The 24,168-nt window shown below is 42.6% G+C and overlaps 1 protein-coding gene across 1 annotated transcript in view; it reads right to left on the reverse strand.

Moving 5' to 3' along the window:
* LOC139765876 (trehalose transporter 1-like protein) overlaps positions 1-24,168 on the reverse strand; it is an 82,814-nt gene that overhangs the window by 48,108 nt on the left and 10,538 nt on the right. The window contains exon 2 of the mRNA XM_071693750.1: positions 1,807-1,942. Within this exon, the coding sequence (XP_071549851.1) occupies positions 1,807-1,942 (136 nt within the window). The remainder of the gene's footprint in view (positions 1-1,806; positions 1,943-24,168) is intronic.

Raw genomic sequence — 24,168 nt, forward strand, 5'->3', positions numbered from 1 at the left:
GAACAAGGAAATACTTTCCCGAAAATACTTCAACTAAGCAGCAATCACTTTCACTCCTGCCAGAGAAATGGATAGAATTATTAGTAGTCGTGTATAGGGGTTAATATCGTTCGTCTAGTAACTTCCTCACCATCTCTACAAACGGACAGTCGGGGCGAGCGTCTTTGCATGGTATAGATGTATGATGGAGTGGTATTTAAGACTGGGTTGAGAAGACACTACTCGGTTAGTGCTTTTCTTTGAGTACATGTTTTAACAACGTCTTGTTTGTTAAGAGGGAGGACTGGTAAGTATAGATCAAGTGAGAAATAGAAGGTAAGCTTTTTATTTCTAACTGGGAACTAACTGGAGGCGCGTTATGGAGCGGTTTGGATAATAAGGTTCTAGTGTTGTTGCAAAACGTAGAGTCCCGAGCATGATGAAGTGAGAACATATTAAGATCATTTGTGTTGTTAGTGCAACCGGTGATTGATCTGAGTGCTCTGCTTCGTGTGGTTTGCAGCATTGTTGTAATTGTTATTGTCAAGTTTGATAACCAGGTGGATGAGGCGTAGCTTAGGGTGGAGTAAATGAATTGTTTGTCGAGATTAGTAATGGACTCTTTTTCTTGTTCAAATCTGGTACTTGTAAATAATCTTTGTTTATAGCCTTTGTGTTGATGTTTGTGGTGTGGGGAGTAAATATCATGAGCGTGTCGTATGTGATGCCTAGTATGGTTGTTTTTTTGTTATGTAGGAGTGGATTCAGGGTAATGTAAGGCTGCAAGTTAATTCATGCTTGTCAGGGTTTAAAAGGGTGATGACAGATTACTGTTTTGATACAGACAATCTGTTTTGATTGAGGCTGTGTTCTAACTGCATGATGAAATGTTGCATGTTTGTTGTTACATGGGTAGTATCAGTGTTGTGGTGTGACTGTGAGGTCACCTGTGTACAACCGGTTATAGAGAAAGATTGTAGTCGGTTGTAGAAAGAATTGCTCCTCGTGGAACTCGGCTGTAAAGCTTAAGGATTTTGAAGGCAAAGCCTTTGTAGTTATTGAATTAGCGGATCATCACTTTGCCACCAATATTGAGTACTTAACAGTCCATACAACGAGATAACAGTACAGTACTTACAACGAGATAACAGGACAGTACTAACAACGAGATAACAGGACAGTACTAACAAAGAGATTTTGCTTATAGGCCCGGCTACCGCGTAACGCTCAACGAAAGAACACATATAGAGTTAGGCACAGGTTGTGAGTTAGGTATTGTCAGGTGTTTAGTATGAGTTTGGATACTGAACAGAACAGTGACATAAGCTGGTAGGAGAAGGGTAGCTAGGTGGTTTGGAGGGTTTCAGGAGGGGTACTATGCTGGCAGCTTTCCAGATATTTGGGATTATGTTGTGTAACCAAGTGTGGGTGAATATATCTGTAAGCGGTTGGATTGCAGTTAAGCAGGAATGTTCCACGTGGAGTTTGATACGTTGCCAGGACCTGTTACAGAGGGATGAAGGATGGACCAGCAGTTGTTTCGGTGCTTTTTTTTGCGTAGATTTTTCCCGACTGTCTTATTTTCGGGGTGTGGTTAGGTTGTGGCTAATTTTTTTGAGTAGTTTTGCAAGATTATGTTTGTATGTTCTTTAGGAGATATTGTTGGTCTGAAAAAAAAGATTCAGTCCAGTCCAGAAACTGCTGGTATTCACGCTATCACTTTCATACCTACGTGCCAACAGAAATTTCATGTGTACGTGGATATCATGGCGTGTGTGAGGGATTCATTCCTGTCATGTATGTACAGGAGGTCGCACACAGACTTACCTATCCATCCTGAGTCTCTGGTGTCTATATAGTCGACGGAGGTGTCGTTCCTGAGCTGTGGCAGCGTCAGGGAGGAGTAGGCCGTGATGAACCCGATGGACACAGACGAGAGAGAGGCGAAGATCGCCGCCAGCACCTGCCGAGGAGAAAGAAAAGTGGTCAGTGTCTGATCCTGACTGGTAGAAGGATGGTGTAGGGAGGCGGTGGTGGTCGTAACAAAATGTGAGCATTGACGGGGCAACAGAGTGTGCTGGTTTGTGTGTGTATATGTGACATTGATGGTGGCGGTAACATGTGGCCTGTTACGAGTTGTAACAGGTTGTGGAGAAGAAGCAGCAAGGTCACTGTAAAGGCAGCGACGGTAATGAAGGAGGACGTGTGTAAGTATCTTAGTGGTAGTAACAGGAAGACGTCAGGAAGGTAGGTTGACGGGAGGGAGGCAGTAGCATGGATTGATCACCAGGGGCCACGGTGATTATTAAGAGGAAGTCAATATAAGGCACTGACGGGAGTACATAATGTAGGGTTGCTTGCGGGCAAAGGTCAGCAATGATGAGGTGTGGGCAGTCGTGTACAGCTATGAGGTTGTTGTATGTCAGGCCACCTGTAAAAACAACATAAATGAAGGATTTGCTGACATTATTTAAGTTACCGTCCTTCCCAATGGTCACGGGGGTCCTGAGGTCTAGGTGCGAGTTACCTCGGGATTCTAAAAAAGAATTGAAAAACTTATCAAGGGAGGAAGTGTATCTTGGTCGCATGCTGGGGATCCAGACTTAGCTCTAGAATATGTTGGTCAGTTGTCATTCAGAGTAGTAACAAGGATTAAACTACAGAGAGGGAACCATAGAGAAGAAGAAAGAGATAACCCACGCAGGAGAAGAAGGAGTTGAGTCACTTCATCTCCTTTCCCTTTCTAGTTGATGTAACATTCTGACTGTCCACAGGAGGTGGATTAGAAAATGTGCCACCCGGCTGAAGATCTGGTAAGAGAACAAATCCTGTTATCGTTCACGAGGATCAGAGAGGTCTGGCAGTAACGTGGAATGTTGATCTGCCGCAATGGGTCTTCATCACCCACAAATATTCAACAAAAGGCCCACAGTTACTCCGAATATTTCTAGGCCAGAGAATTGTACTTTAAAATGTCCAGGTCCCAAGGGGCCGTGGGAGATGAACAACGCACATGTCGTTTAATGTCAGACTGCAAGTCACTTCCTTTTTCCACCTCCTTCTGTGTAATGGAGGCGTAAGTGGTGTTATTCGCTGTTATAAAAACACGTGAGTCTTCGTTTGTTGTCCAGTTGTCCCAAGATTTAAGACAATCAGCTTATTCTACTCACTGTAGCTCCAATCTTGAGCCGCGCATTTTTTCATTTTTGTTTTTATGTTAGCTGAGACAGTACGGGCAACTGAGGCCGTAATCAAGGCCATTCCATTACCGATATATATATATATATATATATATATATATATATATATATATATATATATATATATATATATATATATATATATGTATGTATATATATATATATATATATATATATATATATATATATATATATATATATATATATATTGGAAAGGATCACAATTTTGCGCGCGATCAAGATACTCTTATGAGTCCACGGGGAAACTGAAACACGATAAGTTCCCAAGTGCACTTTCGTGTAATAATCACATCATCAGGGGAGACACAAGAGAGAAATATAACAGTCAGTTGATATACATCGAAGAGACGAAGCTAGGACGCCAAACATTAACTGCACGTCAGTTCCCCAGATCCCGACAGGCAGGAAGTACACATCAGTCCCTCCTACACCACCCTGTCTGTCACTAGGAGCGCGCCTCTCCCACCCTTCCCTTGGGAAATACCTATAAATTAGTCCCTTCCTTCCCAACATGATAGTCAACCTTGGGGCTGCAGCCTTCTCCCCCAACCATGGCTGTGGGACATGCCAGTGAAGTGTAATGTGTCAGTCAAACAGTTTCTCTCTCTCTCTCTCTCTCTCTCTCTCTCTCTCTCTCTCTCTCTCTCTCTCTCTCTCTCTCTCTCTCTCTCTCTCTCTCTCTCTCTCTCTCTCTCTCTCTCTCTCTCTCATGGAAACCTGGTTTCAAACAGTGATATTTTACGTAGTTAATGCCCGTATGATTATTATCGTTTCCCTGGCCGTCAAACAGATACCACGTTGCTATCGTTTCTTTCTGCTGCGTGTTTTTCAGTAGTGTTAAGGCCAGACCACCTCGCTTGGACCTTGGGTCTGTGTATCATTGTCAGTGTCTTCTACATCACCATTATGTACGACTTCACTTATGATAAGTTAACCAAAATGGCAGATGATATTTGAGGTTTCCCCACAGCACTTTGATTTATTTTTGTCCACAGGTTTATAAACCTAACCTTCATCAGCATTATGAGTAGTTTACATATTACCATGGTATATACCACAGCTACCATCCCCTCCTCACCCACCACTGGTATATACCACAGTTACCATCCCCTCCTTGCTCACCACTGGTACATACCACAGCTGCCGTCCCCTCCTCACCCACCACTGGTACACACGACAGCTACCATCCCCTCCTCACCCACTACTGGTACATACCACAGCTGCCGTCCCCTCCTCACCCACCACTGGCGCACACCACAGCTACCAATCCCTCCCCACCCACTACTGGTTCAATTTGTTTATAAGCAGTGGTTAGTGAAGAGAATGAAGATGGTGGATAAGTAAGATAAGGAGGAGAAACAGAAGACGCTTGTATAGTGAAAAGATGTATAGTGTAGGTCTAATGAAGTGTGTAATTGGCTTGTTCAGTATGTATCTCTAGTGCCTTATCTGATTCCCACCGACATATTAGAGATGTGCGCGTGTACTCCTTTTTTTTTTGTTGAAGGCTCCAGTCACGTGCAAAAGTCCACATCAAGACCGGGCCTTAAATGGATATAGAGAGGTTAATGAAAAGGAAAAAACCGAAACAAGGGAAAGTATTTAAAAATTTTTGGAGCAAGTGAAAAAACTGTCTTTTAGAATGCGCCAGGTCATAGTTTATTGGGAAAGACATGAGAAGGTAGAGAGCTCTAAAGCTTCGAGGTGTAGGGAAAGAAATAGTTATCAAAACGGCCCACCTTGAGTTGCCAACGGCCACACTCTATTCATGTGACTCAATAGCTGTATTGCCTAGTCTGAGTAATGGTGGGGACACACAAGTAGCTAGCTCTCGGGAGCAAAAACCAAAGTGATACGTATTGAATAAGAAAAGTGAACTAACACTGCGCCTATCCTGTGTAGTAATTTCGAGAGAAGTTAGCTGTTAGGTAAGGAAATGTTTATAGCGTTTCGTGATAAGCAGACGGCTGCTGTTTCCTCCACGACTTTAGGGCTCCGAGAATACCAAATGTGCTCCATGTCTGAGTTGCTGCCTAGGTCTAGGATATATGTATAACATAAATCTCTGCTGTCGTCTAGCCTCTGCAATGTTTCTAATTTTTTGCTGCTCCTCTGAGACATATGCTAGATGGTTTAACGTTACGTCGTAGATGTTGTTCCTCAGTGTTTACGGTTTGTGTGTCCTTGTCAGTAACGAACTCTGTAGCTCAGTATGGGGCTGATCATGGACCTAACAAAATGCGTATTGTGTCTCTTTGAGGATTGCTAGAATCTGTACAGATTCGTCAGACCTGCATTCCTTTGTGCTGTTCTTTTCTCTATATAGTCTGCCAGTAAACCTCGTAAAGTCAGTGTGAGCCTCAGATCTCCGCAGTTGTTATGGCGTTGCATCCATTTCCCTCTGAAGTTGTAAAGTGCGAGGTTTCTATCCTCCTGATGCCTCAGTTGTGGACATCTTTTAGGCTTATCTTACAACTTTTTTTGGTAATTGTTGTTTTCAGGCGGCTCCCTTTTGTACAAGGTTAGCGTGTTCAGGGAGTGTGCTGTTGGGATTGCTGTCCCAAAAGGTGCCGGATATATTTGACTGGTTTGTGCTGGTATCACTGCCAAGTTTAATGCGCACCCTTTGCTCATCCTGCGAGCGGTAGCGCGAAGGGATCATTATAGAGGTAACAAGGAGTCTTTGTTAGAGACCAGTCAGCTGAAATTGGTTTGTGACATAATCTTCTTTACATCCATTACATAGTCTTGCATAAGGCAAGTTTTACCGACGAAATGCAAAAAGTAGATTCCTACCCGTCCATTGACGGCTGCTGCACATGTGGCGCCTTCTGCGTAGTGGATGTCCTTCGTGTTTTCGTCTTCTTCGGGAGGGAGAGGCGTAGGAATGCCTGTTATGCTGGTTACAAGATGGCACCAATGACACTAATGGCACTCCATCCAAAACATCTTTTTATTCTCCCTAAAATTTAATGATACTCTCTCACCCCAAATCTCATTTGCCCTCTTTTTCACCTCTTGCACCCTTCTCTTGACCTCCTGCCTCTTTCTTTTATACATCTCCCAGTCATTTGCATTATCTGCCTTTTGGTAGCCCTCTTACTCATGGAAAGTCTGGTCATGTTACAGAGTTTATAGATATTGCGGCAGTGTGTTGGTTAAGAGAGTTACCTAATAGTGTCTCGGTAATTTCTGTCGTGCCTAGCCGTAGATGTCTGTACCGGAGACCGCTCGACCATACTTAATCATAGACTATACTTGCGTCCCCTTGTTGTTATTGTGTAGTTTATTCCTTGGCCGCTAGGGGGTCACATTTTCGCCTGCAGCCAACGGGATGGCAGAGGTAGCGCTTCTATCGCTCCGAAACTTATAATGATTGTAGGTAGCGAGGTTGATGTGTCGTCAAGGCGTCTTCTTAATTCAACTTCAGATATTCCATTGAATATCCCCCCCCCCCATGCTTGTAATAACAATTGTGAATTAATGCGTCTTTTGGTTGGTGTTTAGTATTTCTGATGACATCATTGCCTTCCTGGCTTTCTTAGATCTCATGGGATAATATCCTGTGTTGAGCATCACGCTGAAAACGTTGAAGAGTTAATGAATGGCTTTACATGGCTGCATACTATACATGGCTGCATAATACTTTTATTCTTACACTCTTTTTCTACAGAGCCTCCAACCTATCCTTACCTCACATTGATAAACTACAGAACTACCCTCCTCACCCGCTCCTCACCCATTACACAGCCACCATCCCTCACCCACCACTGGTACACTACGCAGCACCCATCCCTCATCCACCACTGGTACACTACATAGCCACCATCCCTCACCCACCACTGGTACACTACATAGCCACCATCCCTCACCCACCACTGGTACACTACACAGCCACCATCCCTCATCCACCACTGGTACACTACATAGCCACCATCCCTCACCCACCACTGGTACACTACACAGCATCCATCCCTCACCCACCACTGGTACACTACACAGCCACCATCCCTCACCCACCACTGGTACACTACACAGCCACCATCCCTCACCCACCACTGGTACACTACATAGCCACCATCCCTCACCCACCACTGGTACACTACACAGCCACCATCTCTCACCCACCACTGGTACACTACACAGCATCCATCCCTCACCCACCACTGGTACACTACACAGCCACCATCCCTCACCCACCACTGGTGCACTACACAGCCACCATCTCTCACCCACCACTGGTACTCTACATAGCCACCATCCCTCACCAACACTGGTACACTACACAGCACCCATCTCTCACCCACCACTGGTACACTACACAGCACCCATCCCTCACCCACCACTGGTACACTACACAGCACCCATCCCTCACCCACCACTGGTACACTACACAGCACCCATCCCTCACCCACCACTGGTACACTACACAGCACCCATCCCTCACCCACCACTGGTACACTACACAGCCACCATCTCTCACCCACCACTGGTACACTACACAGCCACCATCCCTCACCCACCACTGGTACACTACACAGCCACCATCCCTCACCCACCACTGGTGCACTACATAGCCACCATCCCTCACCCACCACTGGTGCACTACACCCAGCATCTCCTCCTGACTCACCACTGTGCATTATATAACATCGTAGCCATACCCTTCACCCCGTTATCATACGTACATTATAGATCTTCTGAATATCACCTCACTGGAGACACGTGGCTTTAGCTGGTAGTACTGCCTGAGCATCAGTGAGTCATGACCCCAGGGTGTGGTGGGGTGGGCCAGTCTGTCAGGCCGTCTCGTCGTTACCTCATTCACTTGCAGGAAGATATAACACATGCCAGATCTTGCACGCAGGCAGGGGGTGGGGTGAGACACTGAACGAGCGAGCGAGACAACGAAACAGTCGTTCGTGCCTGCGAGGCTGGTCATGCAGAGCATCTCTCTCTCTCTCTCTCTCCTCTCTCTCCCTCTCTCTCTCTCTCTCTCTCTCTCTCTCTCTCTCTCTCTCTCTCTCTCTCTCCAACGGCTCAAGGTTCGAGGGATCAGCTCTATGTAGCAGCGTCTGCGCCCGTTTTCAGCGCGGGATGGTTCGCTGATACTAATCTTTAAAAACACAAACAAGGACTTCCTGGTTGAGGGTAGTGAAGCCACACTGCTCCGTTACTCATAGATTCCTCCCCGTTACTTTGGCGTTGGCTGCTCCTTCGGGGGTGAAAGAGATGGTTGAACAGAGAGAGTAAATTGTTGAAACAGACGACAGTTGTAGAATATAGAAATGAATCGGTGAGGTTTCTCTGTGTCTGATATGAGCGATTGAAACTCTGGTGCCTTATGGATATATCACATACCCACGGTATACTGAGGGTGTGTATGTAGTTATATTTCATATTGATAACGAAGTATCTCACTTGGACAAAGAGAAGTTATTGCATGTTAAGCTATTATTTGTTAAGTTGTAATGGCTTAGTAGCATTTCTCCCAGGGCTTTTAAGCTCCGTGGACACGAAGTGTCTTCCATGTTGTGTAGATCTTGGTTATGGCTGTAGTTTACGTCTCCGTCAGATCCCAGACAACCTAGCACACACCCCCGCCGACCTGCCCCTGCCACCCAAACCTGCTCCCGTGGCCGTGTGTTTCACGACCAGTTACCTACCTGTCGTCATGGAGGTGCACTTCAAACCTGTTGTTATCACCGCGTCACCCTTACTGTCTGTCAGCGCCTCCCGTGCCACACCACCTACACACTCCCGCCTCCTACTGTTGAATATTTGTAGTTATCATACCATTATTCTCTCTCTCTCTCTCTCTCTCTCTCTCTCTCTCTCTCTCTCTCTCTCTCTCTCTCTCTCTCTCTCTCTCTCTCTGTCTATCTATCTATCTATCTGTCTATCTATCTATCTATCTATATATATTAGACAGCGAGGTCACGCTCTGTTTTGGCCACATCCACCTCGAAGACCTGATGCCAGGGATGTGGGGAAAGGAAAAAGAAAAAATACTGACTCATACCTACAGTTACACAGTATGACCTTATCAACTTGTTCTTGAGTGAACTTGCCGTTTATCTGACGTGTTAACTTGTACTTAAGATATTAGAGAAAAGAAATCGTGCAGCCAGTCAAGGTACTCTAGCTTCAGATCCAGGTACAGGCCACTAGTTCCTTAACTGCGTCTCCAGCTGTTCTTAACGGTGGGTCCAGAGGAGAATGGAATGATGGTGGGACACGTGAATCCCCCCCCCACACACACACCTCGAAAAGCTCTCAATATTGGTGATAAAATCTGGGTTACTGACATGAATTCCCTCTAAGGATGAAAGAAAAAAAACTTATTGCATGAATTGTAACATACCATGACATATTTTGACGCGCTGTGGCATATTGTGACGTGCTGTGGCATATTGTAACGTGCTGTGGCATATTGTAACGTGCTGTGGCATATCATGACGTGCTGTAGCATATTGTAACATGCTGTGACGTAATGTAACATTCTATGACATATCATAACGCGCTGTGACGTATTGTAACAAGCTGTGACGTAATTTGACATGCTGCGACGTATTGTAACACGCTGTGACGTATTGTGACATGCTGTGACGTATTCAGTCGCTCATTTCTTAGGAAAAATAATCTTTAATTTGCCCACTGGAAACTCGGCCCCCTGGTAGCACTCCCTGGCAACGCCAGACACCGGCACATATTAGTCTTGTTAAGCTGGTCAACCCAGGGATGAAATTAGAAGAAAAAAAATGCTTTTGGAACGACCATCATCAAAATAGAATATCAATTCTAAGACGAAAATTGAAAAGAAAGATATTCGAAATGTAATTCCATAATGATCAGAGCAAGTAAGGATAAAAAAGAGAGATAGAGAGAGAGAGAAAAAAAGACGTAGACATATTCAGAGTCGCCATTACTGAGGTGGTGCAACGGGTAGAACAAGTCATGACGTCGACACAGGTGGTCAAGGTAAGTTGGTGGGAGGAGGAGGAGGAGGAGAGGCCACGTATTTTGATCCCTGAGGAAGGTCTCGAAGGTTAGGTAAGGAAGCTACGGCTGGCGAATGGCACAGGAAGTGGGAAATAGAAGAATTCTATAACGTACGATATATTCAAGGCATTGACACTGACACGGCCAGCTGCTATATAATCAGTACAATAAGCCAAAAAAAATGATTAGGTCAAAAGTAATTGCGTCTATGCTGAAAAAAGTGGTTAATTCGATATTACTTAACTTCCTCTTTTTTAATCCTATCAAGACCCATTTTCCATTCAAAGTCGACATCCATAGCAACACTGGAGTATCACGGTCAGGGAGGAATCAGCCATCACTGATAACACTCTGGCAATTCTGTAATCTGAAAAATTTTCCGATGTCTCTCAGACATCTGATAGAGAACACTCGAGACATTTTGATAAGGTTGCTTAAGAACAGTGGTCTAAAGTAACGAAATGGAGGTATTTAAGTAGAGTACTTAAATACTTTATTTGCAAGTAGGAAGATTTTATTGAACTATAACCCCGTTCCTTACGTTACAAACATTATAAGTGCAGAGATGGAAGGTTTCTTGTGTGTGTCTCATAAATGGATGTCTTGATTATATGACCAAATGTGTTTGCCAACACACAAAACAATAATGGACGACGGGTTAGTTGAATATCAGTGTTGAATATACAGTTAATCTTACATTTGTCCTTGTAAGAAAAATCCTGTCGAAAACGGATGAAAAATAAATGTTTGTTTACTTATGCTGGGGACATAGAAATACTGGAGATTAATTTTCCCAGATGATATCGTACGTAACGTAATATCTAGAAATCACTAAATATGTTTTCGTTATAGCGAAGCACGACCATCTGGGTGAAGGCTTTAGTTACGTATAGGAGACTTGACTGTCACGTTCTGTGTTTCTTTCTCCTCATTCGTACATCTACTTTGTAGAAGTCTATCGTCTATGAACGCCTTTTCGATGAAGTTTGTCCTAGTTTACCCTCAAAACCTCTCGCTATAAACTTAGATTTAGGGACTCGTTGTGAGGGCGTTGCATGCAGAGAACGCGCTACGTGGCTGTAGAATAATTCTGAATACCTGGGAAAAAAACAATGATGAAGTGATATCGACTTGTGGTTACAAGGTAGCATCCACAACATCCATGACCCTGACAGTCGATAAGCTTAAGCCTATATATGACCTGTCAACTATACAGTGGCTTAGTGCTATCTAATCCTATAGGCTTAGGGTGCTATAACTTATATAGTGGCTGGACACTATTGCCTTATATATTTTTTTTCCTATATCGTATATATCTATTTCGCGGCGATGTAATAGGAATAAAATCATAAGATCGCGCCATCTGATCTGCCTTGGTTGCTATGGTGATTTAGGCCAATCAGAGCACAACACATCCAGACAGAATTCTACCGTACTTACCCAGCACCTAATGGAGCGTCTCTGATACACCCAGACTCATGTACTCAGCTTAGAGTGAACGTAAGCGATCTCGAGAAGCAAGATGCAGGATGAATTCTATGAACAACTCGCAGCCATGGCTGGAAAAATGACTTACTCATAGGTCAACAGACAGAACACCTGCTGCAAGTGTTGCCAGAACATGTAAGACTGAACATCTCTTGCTAGTGTTGCCAGAACATGTAGGGCAGAACATCTCTTACAAGTGATGCCAGAACATGTAGGACAGAACATCTCTTGCAAGTGTTGCCAGAACATATAGGCAATAATACGTTTCTGATGTATGGTCATATGATTGTTAAATCACGCACTTAACACCTACACATATATTACTATTAACTACTCTATGTCATAATTTAGACATAGCGTATACTGTATTTGTAATGTAAAATTTAGCTTAGGCAGATATTTATACAAGTGTAGATCTTTTTTTTTTCAGATGTAATGTTACTTTTATTGAAGTAATTCTTGTCAGTGCCTCATACACTACTCTTTAGGATAGCCCATCCTGAACAGGCTTCTCCTCTCTCCAAGACCCTGGTATTAACCTCCATCAGCACCCCGTCCATAAACAAATTGAACACCCTTGAGGACTCACACACACACACACACACCCCTGCCGCAGACCAACCCTCACCTACAACAACTCATCTTCTTCTCTTCTTACTCTTTGGATGGCAATTATATACAGCTTCTAGAAGCACTTTCCGCACCATATGTCGGCAACACCTCTCACAGACCATCTCTGTCTACCGAGTCACACGCTTTCTCCAGATCCATCAACTTCACAAGCAAGTCCTACTGTCTCGGTAAGTATTTCTCGAACGCATTCTCCAAATCAAACCCCTGATCCAGACATCCTCTACCACCGCAGAAGCCACATTGTTCCTCCTCAGTCCGATGCTCTTTACATGCCACCATCGACAGTTAACACTCTCCCATACAACCTGTCAGTAGCACTCAACGAACGTATACCTCTGTAATTCGAAAATTCACTTTTGTCTCCCTTTTCAAGAGAGAGAGAGAGATAGAGAGAGAGAGAGAGAGAGAGAGAGAGAGAGAGAGAGAGAGAGAGAGAGAGAGAGAGAGAGAGATTCTTCAATCCCATCCATCTCAACCGCTTTACCACACTTCATCTTCCGCAAGGCTTTCACCTCTTTTCTTTTCACTAAACCACTTCCTTTGAGTCTCTCATTTCGCATATTTCCACGTCCAAAAAAAAACATCCGTATCTCCCTCCCATATCACTGGACACATCTAATAACCCTTCAAGGTACTCACTCCATCTCCACATCATTTCGAACTGTAACCACTTCCCCATTTCCTCCCTTCATCGATGTTCCCATCTGTTCTGCTGCTTTTCTCACACAGTTAACCTACTTCCAAAACACTGTCTTATCCCCGTGAAGTTTGCTGGTACTAGCTCAACCCAGCTCACAGTTGCCCTCATTCTGGACTCCAGCACCGTCCTCTTAAGAGGACCTGATGCCGCTCAGATCTCAAGATGAAATCCCATTGTTCTTGACTTATCTAAATACGAGAACATGAATTTCACATCTGACTTAGAAATAAATCAAGTTCTTCCATTTCCAGACATAGCAGTCAAGCGACTTAAATAACTCGTTCGAGACATCTGTTCTGGAAAACCTATGTTGACTGGTTGGTATACGAGGATCACTTCGTTTATTCATTTCAAACGGAATGTTATTCGTGTTTGACTAACAAGGCTTTTTAACATTTTATTCATTAGATTTAATGACGAATTATTTTTTTCAAGATGTATACGACAGTGGGTTCCCCCGTAGTTTCACAGACATATATGCTGGGAAAACCATTAGGCCCAACTAACAAAAAACCTCGTCACAACTGTGACGAAAACAGTGGTGCATTTCCCACTGTATGTACTGGCCAAACCAAGCTTGAAGTTACTCAGTAAACTGAGAAAATTGCTCAATGAATTTAATGCACAAATTTCAATTAAATTGATATTCAAGGCCAAGGATAATATCAACAGTCTAGTTAGATATGTAGATGTCGCCCCGAGAAATTTACAAGCGCGTGCGACAGCTGCCACACATCATACATCGGGAAAACTAAGAGACGTTTGAAATCTCGCAGAAGGGAACGTAATGGTCGCTCGCTCGGCACAAACGGATAGTTCTCATTGCCAAGCTATTTTTTCCGACTATCAGAAATCAACCACAGGAAACCGTCGCCCAGTGTCAATGTCCATGTCTTCAGTACAGCAGGACCTGCTAATCATGGTAGCTGTATATACACACAGCCCACCACTGGTGCACATGAGGGCTCTGCCATGCTTGTGTGCTTCTAATCTGAGGTCTGGTCAGATGTGTTTAGCTTGGATAGTGTTTGTTAGTGCCAGAGTTCGGTTCATTAATGTCTCGCCTTTTAGTTTGCTCTTTGCTTGATTATTTTCTCTAGATGTGGAAATCATTTTGTGCTTTTTATTTGTCATTAGATCTTTTTTAGGATTTTACATCGGTCTTGAATCATTATGAGAGTTCAATTGATTGATTACTGATACCATTAAAATTTTTACACTGGTATTGTGCGAGACTCTCTTCATGTCTAGTAGGCTATGATACGTTAACCAGTAAACGAGATGCTCCTTATCAAACTGGTGTTGTCATCAACTCATATATATATATATATATATATATATATATTCTTTCTTTTAAACTATTCGCCATTTCCCGCGTTAGCGAGGTAGCGTTAAGAACAGAGGACTGGCCCTTTGTGGAATATCCTCACCTGGCCCCCACTCTGTTCCTTCTTTTGGAAAATTAAAAAAAAAAACGAGAGGGGAGGATTTCCAGCCCCCCACTCCCTCCCCTTTTAGTCGCCTTCTACGACACGCAGGGAATACGTGGGAAGTATTCTTAATCCCCTATCCCCAGGGATAATATATATATATATATATATATATATATATATATATATATATATATATATATATATATATATATATATATATATATATATTTTTTTGTTTTTTTTTTCTTTCATACAATTCGCCATTTCCCGCATTAGCGAGGTAGCGTTGAGAACAGAGGACTGGGCTCTTGAGGGAATATCCTCACCTGGGCCCATTCTCTGTTCCCTCTTTTGGAAAATTAAAAAAAAAAAAGTGAGAGGGGAGGATTTCCAGCCTCCCGCTCCCTCCCCTTTTAGTCGCCTTCTACGACACGCAGGGAATACGTGGGAAGTATTCTTTCTCCCCTATCCCCAGGGAACATATATATATATATATATATATATATATATATATATATATATATATATATATATATATATATATATATATATATATTATATATATATATCATACGCAATTTGTGGTCAAGTTTTGTTCTTTATAATTTAATAAAGTTTGTACCTTTTTTTGCTATATATTACTAATGAAACAAAACTTGACCATTATTCCAAATCTCACTTTTGTTAAACATGTTTCTCGTATGTAAGTGATCAAAAAACTGGTGCACCGTAAAACATGCTTTAGACAACATGTTGTGACTGCAAATATTAAGTGATGTTCAATACATATACATATATATATATATATATATATATATATATATATATATATATATATATATATATATATATATATATATATATATATATATATATACATATATATATATATACACATATACATATACATACATACATATATATGTAGTCTTTCTCTCATACTATTCGCCACCCTCCGCAACAGCAAGGCAGCGCTAAGAACAGAGGACTTTGTCGCTATCTCCCGCGTTAGCGAGGTAGCGCAAGGAAACAGACGAAAGAAAGGGCCAACCCACCCACATACACGTGTATATACATACACGTCCACACACGCACATATACATACCTATGCATTTCAACATATACATATATATATACGTACACAGACATATACATATATACACATGTACATAATTCATACTTGCTGCCTTTATTCATTCCCGTCGCCACCCTGCCACACATGAAATGACAACCCCCTTCCCCCGCATGCGTGTGAGGTAGGGCTAGGAAAAGACAACAAAGACCACATTCGTTCACACTCAGTCTCTAGCTGTCATGTATAATGCACCGAAACCACAGCTCCCTTTCCACATCCAGGCCCTACAAAACTTTCCATGGTTTACCTCAGACGCTTCTCATGTCCTAGTTCAATCCATTGACAGCACGTCGACCCCGGTATACCACATCGTTCCAATTCACTCTATTCCTTGCACGCCTTTCACCCTCCTGCATGTTCAGGCCCCGATCGCTCAAAGTCTTTTTCACTCCATCTTTCCACCTCCAATTTGGTCTCCCAATCCTCCTCGTTCCCTCCACCTCTGACACATTTCCTCTTTGTCAATCTTTCCTCACTCATTCTCTCCATGTGACCAAACCATTTCAAAACACCCTCTTCTGCTCTCTCAACCACACTCTTTTTATTACCACACATCTTTCTTACCCTTTCATTACTTATTCGATCAAACCACCTTACACCACATATTGTCCTCAAACATCTTATTTCCAACACATCCACCCTCCTCCGCACAGCTCTATCTCGCAACCATATAACATTGTTGGAACCACTATTCCTTCAAACATACCCATTTTTGCTTTCCGAGGTAATCTTCTCGCCTTCCACACATTTTTCAACGCTCCCAGAACTTTCGCCCCCTTCCCCACCCTTTGACCCACTTCCGCTCCCATGGTTCCATCCACTGCCAGATCCACTCCCAGATATCTAAAACTCTTCACTTCCTCCAGCTTTTCTCCATTCAGACTTACCTCCCAATTGACTTGTCCGTCAACCCTACTGTACCTAATAACTTTGCTCTTATTCACATTTACTCTGAGCTTTCTTCTTTCACACACTTTAACAAACTCAGTCACCAGCTTGTGCAGTTTCTCACCCGAATCAGTCACCAGCGTTGTATCATCAGCGAACAACAACTGGCTCACTCCCCAAGCCCTCTCATCCACAACAGACAGCATACTTGCCCCTCTCTCCAAAACTCTTCCATTCACCTCCCTAACAACCCAGTCCATAAACAAATTAAACAATCATGGAGACATCACACACCCCTGCCGCAAACCTACATTCACTGAGAACCAATCACTTTCCTCTCTTCCTACTCGTACACATGCCTTACATCTTCGATGAAAACTTTTCACTGCTTCTAACAACTTACCTCCCACACCATATATTCTTAATACCTTCCACAGAACAATTCTATCAACTCCATCAGTATGCCTTCTACATATCCATAAAAATGTTACATACAAATCCATTTCCTTTTCTAAGTTTTTCTCACATACATTCTTCAAAGCAAACACCTGATCCTCTACCACTTCTGAAACCACACTGCTCTTCCCCAATCTGATGCTCTGTACATACTTTCACCCTCTCAATCAATACCCTTCCATATAATTTACCAGGAATACTCGACAAACTTATACCTCTGTAATTTGAACACTCACTCTTATCCCCTTTGCCTTTGTACAAGGGCACTATGCAAGCATTCCGCCAATCCTCAGGCACCTCACCATGAGTCATACATACATATATATTGGAAAGGATCACAATTTTGCGCGTGATCAAGATATTCCCATGAGTCCACGGGGAAAATGAAACACGATGTATATCAACTGACTGTTATATTTCTCTCTTGTGTCTCCCCTGATGATGTGATTATTACACGAAAGTGCACTTGGGAACTTTTCGTGTTTCATTTTCCCCGTGGACTTATAGGAATACATACATACATATATATATATATATATATATATATATATATATATATATATATATATATATATATATATATATATATATATATATATATATATATATATATATATATATATGTATAGATAGATAGATAGATGGTAATGAAAAACGTCGCCCGGGTCTTACCAATTACTGAAACACTGTAAGGTTCAGGAGGGAACGAGGGGCGCCTCAAACAGGAGACTGGTGGGGATCCTGAGGAATGATGAAAAGAAAAAGAAGAATGAGAGAGGGATTTTGTGTGTCGTATTTGTAGTGTACAGGGAAGGAGTTTTACACTGGCGGGGCCCCACCTCCTGAGCATTCTCCGTGTCGTATAACTTCTTGAATCTGTGTAAGCTGTCAGCATTAACCACGTCCTCGTTCATTCTATTCCATTCAGCCACCACGTATATACCATAAAAGTTCTTCTTTACGTCCTTTTATAACGAGTTTCTTGCTTCTTTTCTATTATGTCCTTTTTTTTTGTTCTATCCCTACATTGCTCGAAGAATTGTTCACTATCCACGTCATCTATATGTTTAGAAATACGCAAAGGCTGTGATCAGGTCACCCCTTACTCCTCTCTCTCCCAAGCTCGGCGACTTTACAGCCTTTGATCCCATAACTCAGCTCTCTTAGTTCTGGTACCATCTTTGTTGCCCTCCTTTGCTTAGCTTTTTGTGCTTCTTTAGATGCGGTGACCAAATCTGAGAAGCATAGTTTAGTTTTGGCATTATGTGAGTTATATATACAGCTCCATCAAGATTTCTTTACCCATACACTTGATGGGTATTTCTTAATATTTTTCAGAAGATAGTTTGTCTCCATAACTATTCTCCAAATGTGTGTGTGTGTGTGTGTGTGTGTGGTACTGGGAGACACTGGTGGCACCATTGTATCCAGCCCAGTGATATAGTCTGTGGTGTACTCGGGGTAAAAACCTTATGAGCAGCAGCAGGGATGATAATAGCACGATGACGGTGACACCAGAGAATGCCATAACAAGCGTCTGGGTCTCCAGAGCCTGTGAGGAAGACACTCGCATCTCACGTACCTCGTGGCTGCCTGTGGACGAGGGGAGGGACACTGTGTCCGTCACTTGAAGGCCCCACAGACGTGTCGTGGATCCAGGATTTGATTGTCTTTGATCGGGATGCTTACGAGAATGTACTTACCGGTTCACACGCGTGGCTTGGAGCACAGGTTCAAGAATTATTGGCATAATAAGAACGACAGTGATCTTTATTTTCCATAAAGATCGAGAACTTTTCTGAGGATTTATTGAAGGAATATAAGTGTGGTAGCCTCATGCTCTGACGTACCTCCTCACATATTCCGGTTTCACAGTCGTAACTCCCGAGCGTCTAGTTTTTCACTCCATGTTTCCTAACATTACTTCATTATCTGTATTTGGCTCCTGACCTTCATCATCCCCTCCCTCCTCCCCATGTCTCAACCAGAGCACTCTCAACTTGTCACAGACAAGAACCCCATCGACATCAGGCCTTATACGATGCATACGAGCAGGCTAAAGAGACGGTAAAGCAAAGATGTGAAAGGAAAAAATTATATACGATTTTGGTATTAGTGGAAAACCTTCCTTTTCAAAAGGAGCAGATGGTAGACGTTAGGACAGACGGCGTGGATGTAGGAAGGGAAATGTGCATCACAACGGCCTGGCCTCAAGTTGTCAGCTTCCTCGAGATAGGAAAGCGAAGTAACAGCGCGAGAAGAAAAGAGAGAGAACTGACAGCGCGGCTTGTGGCAAGAGGTGGATTATGTTTATGGTTATACTGGAGGATAGAACATCCCCGGATGTGAAGGAAGTCCTCCATTCAGAAAGCCATCAGTCCTCTGTAGAATCGAACAGCTGTTGAGAAGTATAGAATTTACATTCTTTTCTTCTCATCAGCTTTTCGATTTTACAGGACTCCCAGCTCCTTAGAGGTAGACAATGCTATTTGTGTAATGTGAGATCAGAAGGAGACGTCATAGTTGTAAAATGTTTTGTAAACAAACTGTAAGGCTAAACTCAAATTACATCTGCCTTGCTGAGAAATACAGTCCAAAAAAGAATTCATGGAGATAGCTGTGTCAAGACGATAACTGCATCGAACAATGAAGAAGCTACACGAAAAAAGAAAAGACAAGAAGAAGTAGAAATACATTGTTGAATCATCAACAAATCGGTGCATTGGATTTCTTGGAGAAAGATTTTCGGTGTTCAGAATTTTCGGCGTTCAAAAAGAACTTAAGAGATTTCGAGAGACATGGCTGGTGATGAGAAAGCCGGTAGATATTGAGCCATCAACGATTAACAAAGATTGAACAGCTGAAGAGGAAGGACAGATACGAAAGAAAAGAATGAGTGACGGAAGCTTAAACTAGTGTACCTTGGAGCTCAGACCGTGTTAACCCCCCGTGTTAAGAGTCGTCGATATATGAAAGACTGCAACACAGAAATCCTTAATTACTTCGATGATGATGAGCAGATTTAAGAAAGAATGTCTTCGACGGATCTCTCCTCGCCAACTTCATACTGATGATCAGAGAGAAGACTAAGACTGTGCGAATTATGTTGGTTGAGGATATAAAAGCTAAGGAGAGAGTAGAAGGTTTTTAGAAACAGCAAGAGCCAGAGCAACGGTGGGGTAGGTGGAGGTGTTAGGACGATCACCGTTTTTGTGAATAGGCCGCGCCAGAGCAAGTTTCTAGACAGAGGTGAAAGTTTTGGTTTTTGCGTAGATGCGAAACAGAAGATCAAGCAAGTGCGTATATCCATAAGCACACTTCTCGAAAACTCGAGGAGGAATGCGTCTGATCCACATGCCTTACGTGTCCTTGGAGAAAAAGGCATTTTGAAGTATAGAATGAGATCATAGAGAGAATCATGTAAACGTCATCCAAGGTGAAATATCAGGAGACGTGGTAACATACACATGGTGGTTGCTTTTTCACAACATGAGACAATTTTAGTATCGTCCGAACCGAAAAACAAAGGAAGATGATACGATATAAGTTGTTAGATACTTTTGTACATAGACCTGAGAGGCCTATCGCTTGAAAAAAAAAAAAAGAAAAAAAAAGAGGCTTTCACACTTTCTTTGGACAGAGGAAAGTTTTGTGTCACATATTTCAAGTGGAGTTGGGGAAGCATAAGAGAGAATTTTTCCAAGTGGAACTCTGGTGGTGGCAAGGTAGGGTTGGTGTCGACTCCCTAGTCCTTCTCACACTCACAATCCTCTGTGTGTTTGTGTGTGTGTGAGATAGATAGATAGATAGATAGATAGATAGATAGAGAGAGAGAGAGAGAGAGAGAGAGAGAGAGAGAGAGAGAGAGAGAGAGAGAGAGGATATGTGTATCTATTTTTACATCACACTGTATCCTTGAAGTACAACTACGTACGTCCTTGCCCCAGATGATGCAGTATCATGACACATATGTGCCTGAAATGTCTTCCTCTCCAGCAAGGTCATGTTTCGTATAGATTAGAACGCAGAAAATGTGGAGTGATTTGCTCATCTCCACACAACTGAAAAGTTGCTACATGCTTGAGCCACGAGATTGCATGCTTGAGCCATGTTACTGCATGCTTGAGGTATGTTTTCTTATGAGATGTTCAAATTAGTTTTTTAAGAGACTCATCTGTCAGGAATTAAGTAGACAGCTCCAAGACTCCATTCATGGGGCATCTGTAGTTTTTAAGGCCACACCCCAACCAGGAGCAGGGAAATGATGGACTCCTTTTGGAGCGAGGAATTCCTCGCCGAGACCCGACCCCTCATCCCCCATTGACAATGATACAGTGTCTCTTAAACGTGACATTTTTATTCGCGGTTTGACCACAAACGGTCGAAGCTTGGTTACAGCTCCTTCAGGAATGATCTCAACATAGATGCGACCATCCTCTTACAAGATTACATAAAGATTTGTAAAGTACAAGTAAGATTTTGAAAAAACAATTCTAAGCCGTACAGCGAATCCTCTGAATTGATGAGCATGGCAGTACGACCCATACGGGACCTTTAACCTAAGCCTTAAAGAGCAGACCATAACTCACGCCATCATACTCTAGGATCGTACCATCACGCTATAGAATGATTGTAGGGTTTGGTACGGCATAATGTACCAAACAAAACCTTGTTAAGTATATGACGCATGGGCTCGCATTCGTTTAGCGCGAGTGGAACCCATCGTCAGGAGACTATAAACTTTACTAAGTTGCAAGACAAAGATCCCTCAAGACAGAAGAGGTTACGTAATGCCATAAAGAGTTACAAGGTACCACAAAAGACTACAAGGTACTGCAAAGGTAGCGAGAGGACCCAAGACATTGCAATCGGAGAGAGAAGGACCATGGTAGGAGGTTGTATAGTGGATGGCAAGAAGGTTACAAGTACTCCTAAGGATTGCAAAATAATTTCACTGGTCTGTAGACACCGGATGTAATTAGGTTTCAAGAGGATATAACAGACTGTAAAGGAATATGAGGCTTCAGAACACAACGGGTTGTGAAGCTTCATTAGAGTGTAAAAGTATAAGAGGCTTCAGAACACAGTGGGTTGTGAAGCCTCACGAGAGACCGTTAAGTAAGGACAAGAAGTAACTGAAGGTAAATAGTTGTAAGATTAGACATTATATTGTTAGGGAATACGTTATGTGAGGATGTAGGAAGTTGAAAGAGAATTGAAAGAGGCTGTAAGAAGATGCAGTATGCTAGAGATTGTATGAAGACTTACAGTCTTCTCGAACCTTATTTCAATTTTCTAGGCGACAGCAACGCCGTGAAACATGGTAACTCACGTGAAGCGAGGGGAAGTCTGAGCTTAGCTGAACGTGGAATTGAATTCTTATCTTTTTACCAACAGGGGAAACATACATCCTACTCTCACACATTCTTTCAAGTTCACATATTTATGTATGTGCAACCAAACAGCGCAAGAGATCGTAGAGTTGATAATGTGATGTGTAACGAAGAAATGCTAATTGCGCATCAGCTTACAATGAGTTGTCTTCGTTCAGTGTGACAAGACTGTACAAGGTGGCAGAAAAAATCGAGACTGCGCAGCAAGATCTCTCATGAGCTGAGAGTTACTGGGTTTAACTTCCTGCACATATTCACCGTTAAGCCAGCCTAGTGCTATTAACATACTAATATCTCACACTGGCTGAAGAATGTCCAGTTTTACGTGGTTTTTGTTTTCCATCCACCTCTCTTTCTCTCTTTTTAGGTAGTGTTAAGGCCAGACCACCTCGCTAGAACCTTAGGTCTCTCTCTCTCTCTCTCTCTCTCTCTCTCTCTCTCTCTCTCTCTCTCTCTCTCTCTCTCTCTCTCTCTCTCTCTCTCTCTCTCTCTCTCTCTCTCTCTCTCTCTCTCTCTCTCTCTCTCTCTCTCTCTCTCTCTCTCTCTCTCTCTCTCTCTCTCTCTCTCTCTCTCTCTCTCTCTCTCTCTCTCTCTCTCTCTCTCTCTCTCTCTCTCTCTCTCTCTCTCTCTCTCTCTCTCTCTCTCTCTCTCTCTCTCTCTCTCCTCTCTCTCTCTCTCTCTCTCTCTCTCTCTCTCTCTCTCTCTCTCTCTCTCTCTCTCTCTCTCTCTCTCTCTCTCTCTCTCTCTCTCTCTCTCTCTCTCTCTCTCTCTCTCTCTCTCTCTCTCTCTCTCTCTCTCTCTCTCTCTCTCTCTCTCTCTCTCTCTCTCTCTCTCTCTCTCTCTCTCTCTCTCTCTCTCTCTCTCTCTCTCATTTAATAGCTATTATTTGATAACTGTTTATGTATAGAATACTTAGCCTGAAGAGAGCGTGAGTTGAGTTACTTGCATGAGGTGAGCAAATAAGATTTTTTTTTAGACAAGTGAAAACATTCTGACCTTTATCATTCCATTAATAGGGCAAATAAGGGGTCACAAGTTAAGACACGGAAAGTTAGACCAGCCAGTCAAACCGACTGTTGTCGGACAGAAGCACAGCCAAGTTAGGCAAGAACTTTGAATTTGAAATCTAGATCAGAAATGGATCCAGGCTCGTAGGGAAGGCACCATGACCGAAACGTTTTGACTAGATATGCGAGAGGGAGGCAAGAAGATGATGATCACATTGGTCTTACGAAGGATGGAGAGGTATACGAGGAATCTACTGCGACCATAAGGTCAGGGAAATATATGAAATTATTGAGCACAGGATTGGAAGTTAACACGGAGGAGATTAGAAAGAAAATGAGAATTAAAATCAAAGATTACGAAAAGCATCACCAACTGGGGGAGGAAAGAGGGAGGTTAAAGAATACAGTCCAAAGGAATAAACACAGAATCAGAACGGTTGTGAGGATCCTGATGAAATGTAAGCAGAGGAAAAAATGTACAATGATGTATAGAGGAAAGTGTCAGATGGAACCTTTCTGGATGTCTTTCAGATTGTTTAACAAAATGCCCATAAGACGGAGTACGGAAGTTACTGATAATAGAAGGCTGAGACGCAGAGCAAAAGCAATCTATAGAACCGTTTAACAGAATCAAAACATAAAGAGTTTTGCAATGAAACCGGAATTTGGAGACGGAAAAAGGGATGCACGGAATTAAGTGAGGCTGTAGAGAGAACAATATGTACACTGTTACAAACAGAACTTTTGAGGATATTTATGATCCGGTAGGTGGAAGGTTTAAGAACCTGATTACTATTTAGGATCACTGGTTTTGTTGGCATGAAATGAGACCT

Source organism: Panulirus ornatus, chromosome 4 (genome assembly GCF_036320965.1).
Source record: "Panulirus ornatus isolate Po-2019 chromosome 4, ASM3632096v1, whole genome shotgun sequence".
Lineage (NCBI taxonomy): Eukaryota > Metazoa > Arthropoda > Malacostraca > Decapoda > Palinuridae > Panulirus > Panulirus ornatus.